This window comes from Phaethon aethereus, assembly GCF_964289735.1.
Source record: "Phaethon aethereus genome assembly, chromosome: 3".
NCBI lineage: Eukaryota > Metazoa > Chordata > Aves > Phaethontiformes > Phaethontidae > Phaethon > Phaethon aethereus.
This window is the reverse complement of record NC_138576.1, coordinates 5,927,282-5,944,568: the sequence shown is the minus strand read 5'-3', so window position 1 is coordinate 5,944,568 and position 17,287 is coordinate 5,927,282. Positions and strand designations below refer to the sequence as shown.

Here is a 17,287-nt window from a genome sequence, read left to right as displayed (position 1 = left end):
TTATGTCACATGTTTCATCTTCAAATTTCAATCTCATATTACTCAATAGTGATTTTGGTGTCAAATTGCCTTCCACTTTGGGTACTTGTTCAATATTTTCCCCACCCCTTGACATCATAATGAGAGCCTGAAATGTTTTAAAAATAGTTTCTGTGGTTATTGCAGTATGACTTATATGACCCTTTCATTTTAGCTTGAACATTTTCTGCTCTTTTCAATTGCAACATACAGCAGCACTAGGTGAAAGATTTAAGAGGACAAATATGGTGTTCTTTGGGTCTCTTAAGCAAAGTTCATGTAAAAGTCCTCTTTGATTTGTTAATAGCTTTTTTTCTCTAATGTAGTGTGTGGCAGCGATGATGAGTATCCTCAGGAAAAAAAAGATTCGTCCGTTTTCTAAAGGTTTATTTTCATACTTTATGCACTGTAGGTCTGTTGTGTGTTTTTGATTTAGGAACAATTTATGTGTTTTTCTGTTGCAGAGCACTGCAGCCTGTGGTATAGAGGCTCAAAGCGATGCCATCCAGCCCAGCCACATCAGAGAGGCGATTCGACGCTACGGCCACAAGATTGGCCCCCTTTCCCCATTCACAGTACGTAATAACAGAGTTATAAAAAGTTATATTTATAATCTTAAAGAACTTTGATTTTCAAGTGGTCAAATGAAGAAGCTTTGGAATTGTTGAGAGCAATTTGTGGTGACTGTAATTTTCTTTATAAAAGTGGCATAATTCTCTTGGGAAATAAAACTTAGTAATTTCTGTCCCTTTTTGGAAAGACAAAAAAGTTTTTTTTTCCTTTTAAATATTATTTTCTTTCAATTACAAATTATGCTTTTTTGTTAGTGCTTGAATTTTCTGTTTTTGCAAAGTTTAGGTTTACAGTTATTTTAAATTATATGTATTCCAATATGGTGAGGAGCACTTTATATTCTAAAATTAGTTGTGCGTCAGATACTGCTCCTATTGGAAGTTGAACTCTCAAGTGACACATTTATGGTTGGAGAAAGAAGAGAATGGTTTCTTTAGACAACTTTGAACCTCCACTAAAATGTAATAGAACTGAGCTTGTGGTAAAACACTGATGGGTTATGAGGTTTCGCCATCATTTTTTCTATGCAAATTGCAAATCCATTGTTCAGAGCAGCCAAACAAATTCTTTATTTAATTTTCTCAGCTGATAGAAATGCAAGAGTAGTCTCTCTCCAATGTCATAAATTGGGGTCATTTTCTTCTGCCCTGCTGTTCTGTGTGACATATATCCTTGCTTATCTACATTTAGGAAAGAATGAATGTCAAAGAAATCTTTATAGGGGGAAAAAAACCCCCAGAAAACACTCCAAGGAATCTTGAAGAAATTGTCCATTTTTGGAGGAATATTAGGAAAGGAAAATGTTTCTGAATTTGGAGGAAATTAAGCTGCATAAAAATTATATAGAAGTATATGAAGACAATAAATGTCAAGAAAATAGTGGGACTTGACCTCAGAAGTGAAGAACAGGAAAAATAAGAGTAAATGAGTATTTGAAGTTATAATTTTCCTAGTGTCAAAACTGATCAATGTTTTTATAAATGTGCATAAATGTTTGCTTTATTGGTGATAGTTGATACATACTTACGCTGAATTATCTTTATATAATTTTACCTCTCTCTTTTGCCACTGAAAATGCTAGATTAATGTCATGTAAAGCATAGGATATAATTTCTAGTCCAAAATAGAGAAGTGTCTCTAGCAGAAGTTTGCTAAGAGATGTAGCTAAGAACACGGCAATAGCTTCTGAAAGCAGAGACACTTTTTGGTTTTATTACAAAGAAGTAAAGAGTTCATATAAACAATTACGGAGAGGTAAATCTTCCTTCCCTGACCCTCACTAAAAGTGGTTTGGTTAATTATTAACCAGAGTTTCAAATTTCTCTGCAACCACAAGTTAGAATAAGATACTGTGTTTTGTTTTTGTTTTTGCTTTTCATGTCCTGCAATCTTATGAACTTCCCAAACAGTACAACTAACTGAACAATTTAATTTGTTGACATTGCCTACTGTCAACGTGATTGATGAGATGAGCAGACCTTGTTCCCTCTGAACAAGCCAAGAAAGAGAAAGGGAACCTTGGGTCATCTTCTAGATGCATACAGATGTTGTAGAGCTGTAATACGATTCCTTTTTTTAATGATAAAGTTCAAGAAAAGCATTTTGAGAGATATTACAGACATTTACGTCTGTAATCTGCCCACTTTTCCTGTCGGTGTCCTCATTGGCCGTTTTGGGGATGAACACTGCTATCACAGTTGTCCAAAAAGAAAGTACCCCAAACTTCCTGTAGGTTCCTTAGAGATGCAGAAAATATGAAGGTGGATAGATGCTTCCTTTGACCCGACCTTTTCATATTGCCAGACTCTCACACTGCACACTGTTGTATTAAAAATATTATCTCTGGGCATTTTGATCAGTACTGCGGCAACACTTCTTTTGAATGACTTCTGCTTTCTCCTGTTGCCATTACCTTCACAATAGTTTCTTTGGGTATCTGTGTGACCTCCTAGACAGGATGTCGGAACAAGGAGGAAAGGTGGCTTTAGTTGATGTGCTGCTTGTGATTCTGTGGTGATACTCTGAAAACTACAGAGAGAGAAATATTGAACGGGTATCTGTCATTAGATTCAGTGAAGTCATGCTTTCAGCTGTTTCCACCCTTAGAACTAACCTAAAGGACATGTAGAGAAGTTAGGAATATACATTTTCACATCATCTTTTCCATTTCTCTTAAGCCTGTAGATCATTTGTCGGCATCAGATATGATTTTATAGTCAATAGGTGCTCTCACAGAGTCTGCTGTAGCTAAGGGAGAGGGATTTTTCTGAGAGTCCAGATGTTTTACACTAAGTTTTCTGATGGCAGTTTACTGTTGATGTTAGAAGTCCTACAACGGAAGCAAGGAAAAGAATGAGTACAGCTCATTCACAACCATTTTTGTGAGCTGTATACATGTTCAATTCAGTCCCTAAAATGTGTAGATTAGACTGAACTTTAAGTAAAAGACATAGTTCTACATTCTTACAAGAGTAACAAGAAAAAAATACGGGTCTACAAAATGCTATATTACTCCAGTGTGAGTTTATGATACTTGTAGAAGAAGAATGTGGAATCAGTCCCAGAAACCTAACCATGTACTTACCTATCCCAAATAACACGGCATGTGTTAGGAACATACAAGGAATCTCACATCAGGAATAATAGGCAAAGTTATCCAAAGTATTCAGCAACAGTTTTTTGAAAACGAGAGCGTGTTACTGCTCTTGAGTGCTGACCATTGAGAAAAGACTGGAGAACGAAAAAGGAAGCACTTGAAATGCTTTCCTGGCCTTCACAGTAAGATTACATAAACATCAGCACAGTATAGTTACTGGGATTTAATAAATTATTTCAATTTTGTAGGCCTTCTGAAATTTTCTTGAATATATGACTGTTGAGCAGTAAGGACAATTTACAGAAGATTTTACCCGTGCTGTAAATTAGTAAGAAATAATGGACAGCTCTGGACTATTTTTTCATTTCCACCTCATTCCAGCCAGTCATATGACGCAGAGGGCAAACATTTTCTCTTTCGTTTGGGAGGTTATTTTCAATTTAGCTGGATTTCGGTTTTGCCTTTTTGCGGTTCTGCCTAATGTGAGGCATTCAGTAATCTCAAAATTCAATGTGTGTCATTTTCAATGTTTATGATTTAACAACATTGGATTTTGAAAGACTTTATCATCTGTACAAATGGATCGAGTTTAAATTAGCAGTACAACTGGAGAAATTAATAAAAATCTGGACCTACAAAATTTTTGATAATATTTCTCTATTTAAAATTACAACATACTATAAAATCAGTGTTCTTTGTATGAAAAATCCCAATCAGATGATTGCATTTTAAACCAAAACAAGACAAGAATATTCCAACTGCCCTTGATATTAAAATACAGATTTTGTCAATTACCTTCTTTCTTTTTTTTTTTCCTTCCTGTGTTATAGTTTTTAGTCTTCTTTTTTTTTCTTCATCTTCTCATTGCTTCTCACCTCTGGTGAGCCAGGACTTTTCAGCTCTTGGACTAATGCTGATTTCGGCACTGTCTGGAAACTGACCCTCAGTAGTGGCAAGACCTGCAAGTAATTGCAGAGAGATGAAAGTAGAGATATTTGACTAGGTTCCCAACTGGGAAACCATCCTTGTTTGCTGAGGGCAGATTTAGACTAGATATAAGGATGACATTTTTCACAATGAGGATGGTGAAACCCTGGCCCAGGTTGCCCAGAGAGGTGGGAGATGCCCCATCCCTGGGAACGGGGCTGGGAGCAACCTGCTCTAGTTGAAGATGGCCCTGCTCACTGCAGGGGGTTGGACTAGATGGACTTTAAAGGTCCCTTCCAACCCAAACTCTTCTATGATTCTATGATATGATTCTCCAAATTCAACATCACACTCTCAAAATGGAAAACCCCGACCTTCCTTCTCCTCCATGGGGTTACAGGAGGGAATCTACCTTGCTTTAAGATTTGATTAACATGTTTTTTAGTGATGACTCATTCATATTTGACCCAGGTACTTGCCTCTGCACACCTAAAGCTAACTCTCCAGAAACCCCTCTATGTTTGAATCACTCGCCATGGAAACTGATGTTATAAGACCTTGATTCTGCTCAAATGAATAAAATTTACTTGTTTCCTTGGCACAGTTCACACCAGGACATGAACTGAGAGGAGAGTCATCTCCTGGTCTTGTATTTATCCTACCAGTACACAGCCTTCATTTTGGTGTGGGTTGTTTGGTTTTCCTTAGACCATTTTTCCATTTCTCAAGGCTGTTCTCTGTTGAGAGCAGAACAACCAGGTACACCAGCTCAGAGCACCAGGAGAACCTTGCACATGTAGGTATTGGCCCTAATCTTGTCTTGGCAGCAAAGTTGTTTTCAGTAAGAAACTTCCATGTATGGGGGACTGGCTTAGGGATGGGTGCATTCAATATGAGGTTCACCCATAGGCAAACTGAGTTTTGCCCTGAGTACCATCAGTTGTGGTCTCATACTGAAGCTTGATGTTGGAGGAGACAGAGTGAGTGGATCTCATAGGTTGGTTCCATACCAGGAATTTCCAAAGTCAACCTTCCCATTTTAGATGTAAACAAGGCAGTAGTTCATATCCAGGATCCCTCTCAGATATGTTTCTCTGGTGAAAATGTCTCATGTAGATCTTGCCTTATGTTCCAGCTCCTCATGTGGGATTCAGGAAGACAGGTTATCTGTGTATTCCATGTGCCACCTCACAGCTTGGGCACCAGGTTGTTCTCATTGTTAAGGTTCTCATCGCTTAGCTCCATTTCTTACGCGTTACTGCTCTAAAGGATTAAAGGAAGTGAGTTTAGTTTTCTCTGCTCATTTGACTAATCTTTTTAATTCCTCAGGTTTGTCTTTTTAAAAGGTGAAAGACTTTCCATGAGTAATGTTGGGGTGCAACTGGTGGCTGTCTTTCCCCACCACCCGTCCTTGGATGATTTTCAGAATAGGACAATACGTTACTGTTAAACTTCTTTGTTTTAGTTAGAAAACTCATCCCCTAGCAGTTTTGGTTCAAATACCAACTTTCTGAATACAGCAGGCCCTTGACAACTGCCACGTGGTTGGGTTATTACATCAATCCATAAAAATACCCCTTTCAGTGGCTTCAAACAGATCGGGGAAGGGATTAGATCCTTGTAGTAGATTTTTTTTTTCCCCCAGGCACCATAGACAATACCTCAAACTTCTGTCTAAAGATTTTGCATTACCTGGAAAATAAACATAGAGTGTGTCAAATGGGTCCTATTGCTGAGATCTAAAGCAATGGCCATACCTGATTATCTAAAGATCTGCTGCAGGATTGTTAATCCTCCATGTTTGGTTAGACACATGCCGCCAGAACTCTACATCATTGATGCGTATTTGTTGCGAAAGTCTTTTGTAACGTAGATTGCAGAGGGCTACTCAGTGCTTCGTCTACATTTTCACCAAAGTAAGACACAGTGGTCATTGTTATTGCATGAAAACTCAAAGGTGTGCTTGTATGTCTGGATAGAGAATTGTGTCGTCGGAGTCATGCAGTGTGAATATGCATGGGAGGAAGCCCTTGAAGAAGGAGAGGTTTATTTTCTGAAATGGATTTGCAGATATTTTGGTTGTATATTTTCCCATCTGCCCATCTTTTCTCAGGTTTTTTCAGACTCCCAGGTAGAGAGAAACAAAGGACTTTCATGACAGCTTGGCTAATGCAAAAAATAATGAGTTATGGCTAAGAATCCACTTGACTGGGAATCTTAATAGCTTCTCAGTACTTCAGGAGGAGCTATTCCTGCATACACCAAAAGTAATTTTGTACTCAGCGTCCAGTGTTTAACTGTGTATGAGTCTAAGATTGTACTTACTGTGTTAGTGTCCTGACATGCTGTGCTTCCTTCTGTGAATAGGTTTCCCAAAAGAACTGAGATGTGTTTCCTAAATGCAGCTGTAGTGGGCTGGTGACTGCTTAGACCAGAAGCCCTTATGTCACTATCTGAGAGTTATAAGTGAATAAATAAATATTTTAAGACTGTTAGGTAACTATTAGTTTTGTTAGATGGATGTTTTTTACAGAAATAGAGATACTGAGTATTTTCAACCATTAAACCGATTATTGTGATGAACAGCACTAGTAGCAATAATAATTGCCATGACACTTGGATTTTTATGACACCTTTGTTATGGACATCTCAAACTGCAAACTTTTTGCTGGTAACATCCATTGAAATATTATCTTTATATTAATGGGCTAATATCTGACATGCTGTATTTGGCAGTTTTCTCTGAAAGAATTGCAATGTATTGTATTTTAGGTCTGTGACACCAGAATAGAATCACAGAATCATTTAGGTTGGAAAAGACCTTTAAGATCATCAAGTCCAACCGTTAACCTAGCACTGCCAAATCCACCACTAAAGCATGTCCCTAAGCACCACATCTACAAATGTGGGACAAGGGAAAGGGAAGAGCAGAAACAAAGCAAAATTTCTTTGCATATGCAACAGGATGCTTACTGAGTGTGAGGATCCCTTGCCGTACAGAATTCCTCCTAGAACCTGTGGCTTATGGATGTGCATGCCAGCTGGTGGGTCACGCTGACTGATTCTGGTAGTGAGGAAACCAAAGCACATTATGGGATAAGAGAAGTTCTCCGATTCTAGGTGTCTGTGTATATAAAAAGGAACTTGGAGCTTATGCCCAATGTGGAGATTCCACAGTTCCTACGTTCTCCACCATAAAGTCCAAGATCTTAATCCTGACAGAACTCCTGCTCGGTTCATTATTTCAGCTTTGAGAATGAGTTGACCTAGGTTGGCCTATATTCAAAACATTCCCAAGGGCTGTAAGCCTCTGATTTTGCATTCTGCTGCAGTTTGAGGCATACATGCTAGAAGCCTGCCATTGCTGAGCTGTACTGATGTGATTCATGTTTTAATTTTGGTTTCACTGAACCTTCCTGCTTTTGAGTGGTTGAACCTTGATGGAATTGAGATGAATCTCATCAGTTTCAGTTGCCAGATGCAAGCATACTTTCTTTCCAAAATAACAAGACCTCTGAAGGAAATCATGTGAAGAACTTTTATTTTGTAGAACACTTCAAAATACTGGTGTTACTTCTAAAATGGAAAACCTGACTGTAAGTTTTATCTTTTGCTAATGAAAAACTCAGTCCCATATGTAGAATTTAGATTTCATTTCTGTTTAAAAAGCAAATACAGGAGAATATTTTGTAAGAAAAATACATATTCTTTTGGGACTGTTTTCTTAAGATAGTTAATGTGTATTTGTAAAGCATGAACAGTGATGTTTTCTAATATATTTCCCTTTTTTGCTGTTTCATCATGATTGTCTCTGTCTTCCGTCTGTTTGGTGATAAGTGCTCCTAATAAGGTAGTTCTGGAAGAAGACTTAAGCTCTGTGTAATTTATTCTTTAGCAGCATTTGGTGGATGTTGGTTTGGACAAAAAGAGCTCTTTGAAAGTTTTATAATCATATGGTAAATGAGAACTAACATTAAACTAGTGAAAATGATCCGTTTGCATTTATTTTGACCTTAATAGCTATGTCAAAATGACTAACATAATTAGAGCATTTAGGTTTTGTCTCCAAGTGTAAGCCACAATGGAAAGCAGCAAGTGTACTCTAGATTCTTCTGCATTGTATCATGTCTAAGGTAGTCTAGACATATATTTTATCCATATATTCTCTACTGACAGAATTGGGTGGCACTCACTATTGCCTACTTTAAAGCATGGTCCAGACTTTCAAGGGGCAGAGATACAAATAATTTTAAAAAAAGCACCATATAATTTTGCAGGACAGGAATGGGAAAAATGTAACTCTTCATCATGTGGAATGATGCAATTCTATGTGCTGTGCCTGAATCTATTTTTCTGTGCATTTAAGTTAAGGAAGTGAGACATTTAATGTGTATTAATTCAGTGCAGGCTAAATCTTGCTTCCTTGATCAAGGGAAATGGGAAATTTCTCTACATAGGATTAACAGACTTTTTGTATTGAGAGATGAATTTATATTTGGATATAAAATTAGTATATATGAATGTTCTAATGTTTTTATATAACATTTATTTGTAATTGTTCTCTTCTACAACGTTCTTTTTCGTATTATTCATTTAGATAGTTAAGGAGTAGAATAATCCTGAATGCCCAGTCGTTAGACATCAGCTCAGTCTACCCCAGGATCTCAAGTACAATGATATTGGTATTGCAAGCCCTTACATGGGGACAATAACCACGTGATTAGATCATTTCATGCTTCATTCGAATGAGTGGTCTGACCGTTGGACACATTGCAGTGCAGCCTAGGATGGAGAGAGCGAGAGGATTACTTCTCTTACGTGTAGAGAATGTATTGAGTTCAACGAGAAGTCAGCAGAAAGTCATTTTGAGAAAGAGCAAATTGCCTTATCTTGTAGCATGACCTGTGTACATCCCTCTTTCTTCATGAAACGTTGGTTCTGGACTCTTACTTTACAACATGGCAGCATCATTGATTTCAATACGATTCAGGATTTAAATGGGATCAAAATCAATACCAAAACAAATTATATCAAGCTCAATGTTTCCACAGTCTGGCCAAAACTCTAAAATAATAACAACAACAGCAACAACAACAACAACAAGTCAGGTTTAGATTAATCTAGGCAGCTCATCTCTGTAAAGTGCATAGTGACAATGATCTGCAATATTGACTGGGCCTATAGGTGTCATCCTAATATTCATCCAAATATTATTCTAAATAATAATATTTAGTATGCCAAGGTATTCACAAAAATATCAGATGGCTATTTCTTACCAGGCATAGAAGCATAATGACTCTAGAGAAATTATTTTAAGTTGTTTGAATTGATTGTATTTCTAACAGTTGGAGTAACAAACAATGAATAATTCTTTAAAAATATTTATTCTGTGATCAATATATAGTGATTACCTGAATCCTTGATATGAACAGTTGTAAGTAGTACATGAAGAGTTTGTAAGTAGTACTTGTGACCGTGAGAGAACAACTCTAGTAAAAAAGTACAGCTAGCATCCTCTACTCTGAAATTTAAAAACAAAGTGGTCAACTGAAACCGTGGAAGACCACAGGCAAAAAGAATAAAAAAATGCTTCCAAAACAGATTCTTTGTCCCCTCTAGTTTATGCCAGTTCTGAAATGAAACATTTGAGATGTTTAATTAAAGAGAAACTGGGTTTATAGATATAAATTGCAATACGGCACAGACCTGCAGAGGAAGACAGTGGCCATTATTCAGCAGCGTACGCGTGTGTAGCTGGAGCATATGGAATGAACACAGGCTATAACCAACTTTTGTTTGGGTATTTACATTTTGGGGAGAATGCTCCTTCAGGCTCCAAGTAATTTCAGTATGAAAAGACTTGCTAGTCTAAACCTTCTCTTGTTAAAAATGTCAGTCCCATAAAATTGCCTAAGCATCATAAAACAATAAATATTTACAACACCATGTTTATGGTACTGCTTGTGACATTCCCTGCCTGAAGAGCATGTAACACCAGAGAATGCTATTTGGCAGAGACTTACGTTATTTGGGCCTTATACAGCCCTGCCCATACTCTTATAGGTTCTTAAATAATAATGCAAGTATTCCACGCAGACTTCACTACATTACGTGTGCGTGTAAATGAGTTTCGCAATCGCATAATACACTTAGCCAAGCCCTTTAATTTCTGATGTTTTAGAAGTGCTCATTATTGACCCTGACGAAGGTCAGCTTTTATGTGAATGCTTACGTCCATTTCTGTTGCAAAAAATACTGAAGTTTGTCACAAATCTTCAGTAATTTCAATTTAATAAAGATCATATTGACTCTACTGTTTTACTCTAGAAAACAAAATTTGTGGAATAGTATCTGAAGACCTGGTAAAGCTGAGCCTGTGTGCGACTAAAATAGCAGTAGGGGTAGATAGAAGAGAGGGAAACTTTGAAAATATAATGCGGCAGTATGTTATTTGTGGAGTTATCAGAACAGAACATTTTTGAAAAGCAAGTTTGTTTTAGGAGCCTTAAACTTCAAGAAAAATTCAACTTCACATTTGGTCTGCAACTTGGTCTTCTTAACTGAAAGAAATGCCTTTCTGCATATTTCAGACCAAAGTAATAGTGAGAAGAAGCTATGGAATACAGTCTTCAATAATTGTTTCAGTATACACAATGTGGATACATTACATCTAAATTTTTCTAGAGCACTTGAATGATAAAAAATTTTGAATGCCGTTTCCAAAAAACTAGGTACCTTGAAACCAAATAAAAAAAATCCCTGATATTTAGGGTCCCGTGTATTATTACTGCCCCTATTGATATTCAAAATCAATTGATACTGGTTTTGAAGAAGTCAGGATTTCATTCTTAATCGGTTTTCAAGAATGAAATGTATATATTTATGTCAAAAGGCATTTGAAAACTTTTCCTTCAGCTATACATTCAGTTTCTGATATAAAAATCAAATTGACATTTTTATTGTTTCTTCTAATTTTGAAAGCAAAAAAAAAGCATTTTAGTTCATTAAACAGCTATATCCTTATGATGACTTTGTCTATACTTCAAGCTATTGTCTGTAGTTATTTGTTACTCTACAGTGTTAACACTGTAGATTTGAAAAATATGAGTTATTATTCTATAAAACCAGTAGGAAGTCAAATCTCAGTTTGGAAATCTTGTTCCCTTCTCTCCCAACCCCCAGCCCAAGGTTCCTCCTTTCAGATTTATGAAAGAAAACATTTCTTTCTGTAAAAGGTTTTTGTATGCCAGCATCTGGAAGTGTTTATTTCAGTGGCGTGTAATCTATCTGTGGATTTAGTTAGCACCAGACCCCCTTTTGTGTACTCCTGACTTAAAATTTTTATAAATGATCGTGTTGAATTTGTGCCAGTGTGCACATGGTTTGGCTGATTGCTGCATATATCCTTTACCTGCCAGTCACCTTTGATTTATATTCCTTCCCCTCTGCTTTTACCTTCCAAAAACGGTGCCACTGAACTGTCCTCTAAATCATCTTATTGGATAAATTACTCCAAGATGAGATGGTACGCTTTTGGCCAGCTCCTCGACAGAAGGCATTTCTATAATCCATCCTTGCCCGCGCTGTAGAACCATTCAAAAAAGAGAATGAACAGGAGGAATCAGGCTCCGTCTTTGATCCGGGCACTGTTTCTTCCAGTGCTATTCAAAAATGCAAAACTGGACATTTGACTTATAAAGCTGTTAATACCACGTGAAGGCACAAAAACTGTTTCAGAGTCTTCCGCATGCCCTCTCCTGAACTGAACTTCTTCATTGTATGAGTTTAATCCCAAGAATACGGTTATACAGTTTTCTCCCAGAAAGATTAAGATGTGAAAGAATAGAATATTTAAGAATATTTTAAAGCATTTCATTTGGAATAGATTATACAACATACATGACAGCTCTTTCCATGATAAAAGTCCCTATTGGTTTCCTTAAACTAAACAGCTAATATTCCTTCAGAATAACAACAGTTCTGTAAGCTTTACTTAATGACATTACTAATTTGGAGAGTTTTATGAAGTTTCCTGGAGAAAAGCAGGTGGCTTGGCAGTAATTTAAAAGGTTCACAATTTGTGGTAGCGGTTTCAGGGGGTTTCATGTTTCTAAAGAGGGAGACCAAGCTGCATATTGCTTAAGAGTGTCTGACACAATGATGTATCATTTTGGACTAAGTTTCCAGAAGTTCGTCGGTCATTAAATGTGCTGCTTGACTTTATATTGCAGTTTCCCAGCTGTCTCTACTGGGGGTAATCTTAACGCTCAAACAGAATTTATTAATGAAGGCGTAAGCTTGCAGTACTGACGAAACAGTAAGTTGCCCAGATGATTTTATTAAACAGGAACATAGATTTTTAGATAAGACAAAAATGCCATTTAAGTAGATTTGAAAAGAACTGGCTCATTTTCTGCAGAACGCTGGGAAAGTATTTACAAACGGTCTGGATAGCATTTGATATCCTGTGGGGACATTTAAAATTCTTGGATTGCACATACATCAGTGTCTTGCTGCACAACACAGTACATGAATTGTTGCAAGCAGCGTCCGGGCTTTCAGGCAGTATAGATGTGGTTCTGTTGAGGTAGGAGATACTGGCATGAAATGACTCTGCTAATGTAGCTCGCACAACCGCGTGGAGGGTTTGCTACTCCATTGTGTTGCTGCCTCTGAGCATGTTACACTGGAAGTACTAAACGAAACATGCGCGTCTTGCTAAACGCTTGCAGTGTAAGATTTTATTACTTTTTATATCTAATAATTAAAAAAAATCTGATTTATCAAATGAATTTACTAGCTCTGCTGGTGAGAAGATAATATGTAAGCTATGAAGTTTGCAATCAACTGAACCTCTCAAATAAAAAAAAACAAGCCCTAATCTTGTAAGCCTTATATAATTATTTTTTTCTAACTGTTTGGCGAGATTCAAATACATACTAAAGACATTTTACACACAGTTGTACTGATGTAAAAAGATCCAAGGGTAAGAATACATTACTTTTTAAATGAAGTGTATGTTCTTATGTGCCCCCTGAGAAGTTTAAAAGACCTTAGTATAAAAGAGAGTCTGACTTCTGGTACTTTGCTCAAGGCAATCTAACATGTAATACCGCTCCATAAATATGTATTTCAAGGGTAAGGGGAGCAAATATGATTCTACAGCAGGTATTAGGGAAAAAAGGTAACTTACTTAAGTGTTCCAAGATGTTACACAAAGGGAAGATAGATAAACATGCCCATCTTCAATAATGTACATTAATCTTTGTAAAGATACTGACATTGCATCCACGTAGCATGTACATTCTGGTAGAAAGGTTAAATAATAGAAAGTTAATAATTGAAGAATCTGAAGAATAAAATTGAAGAATCTTAAGAACAACATGTTTTCATGGGTTTTTTTTACTTGTTGTTACACAGAATAATAATGCAGCTCCCTGCAGGTTTCATGTTTTTGTGAGTCTGTTGGATTTTGGACAATATTACGTACTTAAATCATTATATAATGCCAGATGAGCTGTTGCAGTTGTATTCTGTACAGTTCTTTCAGGTTCCCCTTGAAAATGAGCATCTATTCGTATTTTTCTCCTCGAAAGATTTGAAAGTGCTTTATGAACTAAAACTGCTCGTATTTGTCAGCTCATCTGTACGTTGGACTGAGCCAGCTCAGATGTGAAATGCAGCAGCTGTGTAACTCTGCAGCAGTGCTCCACAGCTTTGTAGGACAGGATGTGAGCTGTCTAGATGGAACATTATGAGAACTTTAGGATCATGTAATGTAGCTGTTTGAGTTTGAATTAATGGTGGAAGAAAATTGCATGGAAATTAATTTCTCGTGAACAGAATCTCCATTTTAGATGTTATTTCTACCACTAACGCTTGACAGACTTATCTGTTGTATTGAACTTGAATAGCAGCTATACCTGTGGACATCTCTGGCATCACTTACTTGTCACTGTGCAAATAAGGAATGTAAAATCTCTAGAATAACCGGGTAAATCTGCAAAGGAATAAATAATAATCTGGGAACACCAGGACCAAATGGAAATATTTTTATAACTCTTATTATCTGTTATTTTCCATTCTAGTTGCCAGTTCTCTTGCTCCAGGACACTCATGAAGTCCTATAATAATACTTAAACTTGGGTACCTGTTGAGCTAGGTGTTGCACACGGGAGACGACAAAAGATTTCTGGAGTTTGAACAAGAGCTTTGTGTTTTGTTTCTGTCCATTTATCATGCCCCATACAGTGAGGTGTCAGTCCTCATTTAAATCTTTGATACCACTAACAGCAAAAAAAGTTGTGTAGCGAGCAGTGGTACGACTGATGCTTGATTTCCTCTGGTTTGTGTCCTCTGTCCTCTCTATCCCCCACGGCAACGATGCTCGTTCTTCCCTTATCCCTTTGATGTGCCTCCAGGAAGCAGAAGTCTATATGGTTCCTAGAAAATCCCCTAAGTTCTCCTTTTCTCCAAATTAGACCCATTTCAGGGAGCCTGACCTGCGCGCTCGGTAGTGCTTTCAAATATTTCTCCAGCTGAATCAAACGAAAACACCAGGCTTGAGGCAACTGAAAACATGTTCTGGATTTCGGTTTGGGGTTTCTGTATTTCTTCCCTTCCTTGAGGTTTTGCATTATTCCAGCTTCCTCACTTTAACTTCAAGGTCGTGTAAACCTCAGTTCAGCAAAGCAGTCATCCGCTTAATTTTTAAACTATACCTTCACTCTGACAAAAGTGCGTGCTAAATTGAGGCTTTCAGTATTATTAGTAATGTTTTGATTCCTCTGTTATTTCAACATTGTTTTTTTTTAAATTTGTTGCACGTGGCAGAAAAAGGTGGAAGAGGATGCTTGTAGGAAGAAAGGATTTTCAGAGATATAAACAGAGATGCAGAGAAATATATGTTTATTGTTATAAATATATCTATATCTAAATGTATATTAGTAAACAAAACTAAGAAAATAGTCTTTGCCATGTGAAAAGTTTTAATATTTTTTATTTGTATATAAAGCGATTCTTCCTGGCATCTTGGTTTCTCTGGGCATTTAATTTGCGTTAGTTCTTTTGTCAGTGGTGGTGACCTTCAAAGCACCAGTAGTAGGTTTGATGAAGACGACAAGATCCTGGGATTTCTGCTGCTGGGGTGAAAGGCAGAATGTTTCAAAAATACAGTTAGAGGAGAGAGAGAATCGTTGGAGATGGACTGAAATTTGAGATTCAGTAATTTTTCCTGCGTTCCATTTCTGAAAATAAGCATGGAAACTGCTCAGCTATGGAAGCGCAAATCATGTACCTGTGTGTACTGTAAAGGCCGGTGCCAGGATAAGAAAAGAGAGCTAAGGGTCCTTAAAAAGAACCAGCAATAAGAATAAAATGGGATGAAATTAAGATCGGATCCTTTTTTTCTGGCCGTGTAACATTTGCCTCACTGGAAAGGTTTGGTAGATACTTCAAAGATTTAAACTTAAACAGATACAGCACTGGGTCAGTAGTGCACTGGTAACAGAACTAGAGACAAATCACAAAATGAAGGGGAATTCTTGAAAAGAATATCCGACTCTAGAAATTGAAAAAAGTTAGTAAATCAGGTAGCAGCCGTGTTTTCGGTCCTGTGTAGTACTGTCCTATTAGCCATGACAGGGATGTCCTGCTTACAATTATGCTTCAACCAGGGCTTTCAAGTACATCCCGTGTAGCTGCTGTTCCGCAGTGGCAGAATTTCACAATCAGCACAGTGTTCCTGCTTTCAAACCAAGAGCTTCTTACTCCTAGTTGTAGCACCCTGGATAAGTCAATTCCCTTCTCGGTGACTAAGATCTTTTTTGGTGGAAGTTATACCCTTTCCACCGTGTCACTTAGTTACGGGAGAGAGGAGGGATTTTTCCTCGGTGAGACGCTCTTCTGTGTCTCTGTAAGTATTTATGTTGGTTTGTATGCACATGGATAAAAATGTAATGTATTTGTCTTTCTTAAAGATCCTGAGCTATTCTTCATAACCCTGAGAACACGTGTCAAATAGGTGATTTCCTTCAGGCTTTAATTGCTGAGTGACTATGGAACCTGGAACATACCCGAGCGGTTAAAAAACTTCCTGTTCTGTTTTACCAGTTGGGAATGAATTGCACAGCTGAGAGCTCTCCCTAAGAATTACATGCCTCTAAATTCACATAATTTAAATTCCAATAATGCTAGGAGAATAATAATAAGAATAATAATAACAACAACAACAATAATAAATTGCACAATAAATTTTTGCATGGAGCAGCTAACACGGGCAGGTTAGGTAGGTGGGGAGGAGGCTGGTATCCAGCCTGGAGAAATTGTACTAATGCAGCATTTTAGGCTGTATAGTGGCAGAGGTCGGTCTTTAAATGTGCTGACAGGATGGTCATTTTTGGTGGTAAAGAACTGAGACAACAGGAAGAAAAAAAAAAAAGACTCTCTAGAGATCTACATGTGTTAGTTTTACTGCAGAAGGTGATAAAACTGCTGGAAACAAGAGGTCTCCATGCAGAATTATTGCAGTACAAATGGCCTAGAAGTGAGACATGTTCACTTCAGTAGGTTAATTTTGTCGGTGGTGAAGGGTTTGGGTGTTTTTGGGGTTTTATTTTCCAAGAAGGAGGAAAATTTATTAATACTTACCATCAAGAAGACTGTAGTTCTAATTGGTGTTTAGATACGGTACTTAATTTACCATCAGAAGATATAGTGTAGATTTGGAGTGTAGATTAGGTGCTTCTGAGAAAAAGCATACGGCGTTTTCTGCATCTGTTAACAAGAAAGTTTAAACAATCTCCTCACCATTGTGCATGGAGGGTTTTTTTTTTAAAAAAAGAAGCATATACTACAAAAGAAAGGTCTATGCTTGTGGCCACTTTAGGAAGCTTGGGATCTAATAGCTCACTAGGTAGATGAGGTCTATCTTTGTCCGTAGTTTACTATGAAAATTCTTAGGAGATGGAAAGAGATAACTAGTTACAAAAGAGAGAAACTGGACGGCTCAATAAATTGATAAAAAGGTATTAATCATGGCTCCTTATAACATGTTAAAATCCTTTCATGTGATCAAGGAATATTAATTTTGAGACATTATTTTATAACTAGCTCTAGGTAATGAAAAAGGAGTAGCCATTTCGAACGCTTTGCCTGAAATAGGCGAGAGAGTAT

General features: G+C 37.2%; 1 protein-coding gene across 2 annotated transcripts in view; it reads left to right on the top strand.

Annotated features, from left to right (window-relative positions):
- The window catches only part of SUPT3H (SPT3 homolog, SAGA and STAGA complex component), a gene marked incomplete at both ends in the record, with an annotated part of 279,215 nt that overhangs the window by 222,535 nt on the left and 39,393 nt on the right, over nucleotides 1-17,287 (top strand). For both annotated transcript variants that reach the window (XM_081997936.1, XM_081997935.1), the window contains one exon: nucleotides 483-593. In XM_081997936.1, coding sequence (XP_081854062.1) covers nucleotides 483-593 — 111 coding nt within the window. The remainder of the gene's footprint in view (nucleotides 1-482; nucleotides 594-17,287) is intronic.